Source organism: Calidris pugnax, unplaced genomic scaffold (genome assembly GCF_001431845.1).
Source record: "Calidris pugnax isolate Ruff unplaced genomic scaffold, ASM143184v1 scaffold648, whole genome shotgun sequence".
Classification (NCBI taxonomy): domain Eukaryota; kingdom Metazoa; phylum Chordata; class Aves; order Charadriiformes; family Scolopacidae; genus Calidris; species Calidris pugnax.
The window spans coordinates 35,815-38,870 of NW_015091335.1; the positions used below are offsets into that span (position 1 = coordinate 35,815).

Here is a 3,056-nt window from a genome sequence, read left to right on the forward strand (position 1 = left end):
CAGTGCACATACAAGTCAGTATCACTACAGTATCTCAGATCTAGACATATGTATAGTTCAAGTGACTGTTCCGTGTTAGGTAGGAAAATGGCTTAGGGGACATTAATTTGTGGCTGTGTAGATTGAAGTTTAAACTTCCTTTATTTTATGTCTGCATTTTGTTTACAATCTTTATTGATTGTTTTGATGAGATAGAGAAGGAACGGCTGATCAGGAAAGAGAAATTCAGTAATTAAACTGCACGGTTAAGACCTGTTCTGACTCTCTTGTTCCACCTTCTCAGCAGTATCTGAGTTGTGAATAGGCTATTAGACTATATGTGCTTTTGCTGGGCTGAGAGAGGCTCCCTTTTAAGGGAGGGTGCTGGAAAGAAGTTTCTGTAAAGAAAGCAAGTGACTTTGAAGTGTTGTGTCCAAACTGCTGGCACAGAAATAGACACCCGAATGGTTCATCTTCACAGACAAAATATCCAGATTGAAGTTTTCCCGGTTTATCCGGTTAGCTTTGTATCCAGTGGGAATGTCATCCCCTTGTTGCAGATTTGTACCATAGGAATAATAGATCATTTGCAACCCCTTCCCTGGCTGCTGCAGATACCAGTACATGAACCGTGATCATTATTTTGGCTGCACGTCAGAGTAGCTTTCTCATCTTCTTTCAGCACAAGACTTAAGGTCTGGGTGATTTCAGCTCCTGTAAAGACAAAACCAGAGAAAACCAGAGTAAAACTAGGGAGCTCCATTCCCCCAGCAGCAGAGCAGGTATCGTGGCTCTACTGATTCCTTACTTGCTCCCAAGAAGTACATGGCCATGCACCAAGCTGTCCACATCCTCATTTCTGCCTCAGCAGTCAGTGAGCATGTCCCTACAAGGGACTTATATAGGTCCATTTCACGGGTTTCTCTTAGACCAATAGCAGAGATCTCTGTAACAGCCAAATCGATGCTGAAAACCAAGCTCCTTCCTGCTGGAAATGTCAAGCAAACTCTTTGTTTGAAGTGTAGCTGTTGAAAACACAGAGGAAGTTTCAAACCTGCTGAAGGGGAAGTTTTTTTTATTCTGTCAGACAAAGTATTGTCTCATATATGACCATTGTGTTTCAATTTGCCCTTGTGTGTTTAATTTTACGTGTTGATATTTTGTTTCCAGAACAAACCAGAAAATGTTTGCTATAACCAAGTAATGTGTGCTTTTTTCATTAGTGACAACTGGAATCTTTTTTTTTCTGAAAAAAGTACAATACATATGCTGAGACCTTAATTATTATTTTTATTCCTTTTCTACCTTTCAGAACCAGTATGCCTGATCTGTTTTTGGGAAGAGCATGTATGGCAGACAGCTGTATCCTTATCTCACACCAAAAGTAAAAGAAACTTGGGTTGATCCTGAAGCAAATACCTAAATCTTCTTTTCCCTTACCTGTCCCAGCAGTAGTAGTACTAATTCTAAACCCAACTTCCAGGATTCAGAGTGATAACGCTGTCTCTGACACAATCATTTAAACTACCCTAAGACTGTGTGACTGTGGGCAGAGGAGTGGTCTACAGTAACAGGGAAAACATTCAAGGAGCATATCTACATTCAGATCCCACATTGGCGGTGCTATTTCATGTCAGAATCTGAATCCAGACGAACCAACTCTCTAGTCTCCTGTGTGGTGAGGTACCACAAAGAGATTAGCAACACCATTTTTCCTACTGCATAAAAAATTCAGATGTATAGACTAGATATTTCATATGGGACAGATTCTATGTCTGAAGAATAAATATTTTACTATTTAAAGAAAGTGAAAGAGTTTCAAGAGGAAAATCTGTCCCACAACATCCTGTCACACACCAGCGATTAAGTCAAGTCCGACGCCAGCATGGGGAGGAATAAACATTATTCTGTTCATTTCCATCTTTTTTTTTTTTACTTCTAGGACTTCTAAGCATGGTCATTTGGAGAGAGAGAGGTCATCACCTAATCTGGGCAGTGAGCTTCTTGGGAGGTTGGACTTCTTGAGGAAGTTGTACAAAAAAACCATGACCTGTGACATAAACTCAATGCTGTGATAGGCCATCTTTTTTCAGTGGAAAAGAACATCTGGAACATTGCCTTCATGGATTAGGTATCCAGGAATATCTGAGGGCATATACAGCAATTGTTTTGAAAAAAGAGCAGCACTCATCTGTGGGAGGAGACCACTGAAGATGCCTACATCCCAATAGGCCAGTACACGAAGATGACCAACTTATTTGGACATTGTACATGCTATGTATCTTCATATGAATACACTAATAGTCATGGGCCATAAGTGCGCCATTCCCCGCAGATGCCATGGTTATCCTTGTAGCCAAGTATCTTGGGATTTTTGTGCAATTCTAAAATTGGAAAATGTGGAAAAAAAGGTTATTATCAGCCAGGTTACTGTTGACAAGAACAAAACATGCTGAGAATTGCTTCAGTAAATAAAAATTATTCTTTTAAGAAAAAAATAAGTTTACATGTATGTGGTGTTCTTACTTTGACCTAATGGAGCTGCTCCCAGCATACATCAGGCCTCAGGCTTCAGCATTAGCTGTGAGAGCCAATACCTGAGCAGATGTTGAGCAAACAGTCACAATGTCTAAAGAAGAATGTAAGAACAACCTGTTCCCTGTTCGTTAATAGAATCTCAGTGCATAAATATAAGGGGGATGAGTCAAAAGAAGTTTTCCCTCCCCGTACGCAATGAAACTGATTGTGAGCTGGTCCTGTTTCCCCCAAGACACAAAGAGACATGAGGGCTCACTTGGAAAGAAGTTTCTGTAAAGAAAGCAAGTGACTTTGAAGTGTTGTGTCCAAACTGCTGGCACAGAAATAGACACCCGAATGGTTCCTCTTCACAGACAAAATATCCAGATTGAAGTTTTCCCGGTTTACCCGGTTAGCTTTGTATCCAGTGGGAATGTCACCCTCTTGTTGCAGGTTTGCACCAATGGAATAATAGATCAATTGCAGCCCCTTCCCTGGCTGCTGCAAATACCAGTACATAGAATCGTGATTATTATTTTGGCTGCATGTCAGAGTAGCTT

General features: G+C 40.6%; 1 gene segment (V, D, J or C); it reads right to left on the minus strand.

Moving 5' to 3' along the window:
- Nucleotides 1-350: 350 nt before the first annotated feature.
- On the minus strand, nt 351-836 carry LOC106899251. The segment is given in 2 exon segments: nt 351-693; nt 788-836. Coding segments are annotated over 2 exon segments (392 nt in total).
- Nucleotides 837-3,056: the final 2,220 nt, after the last annotated feature.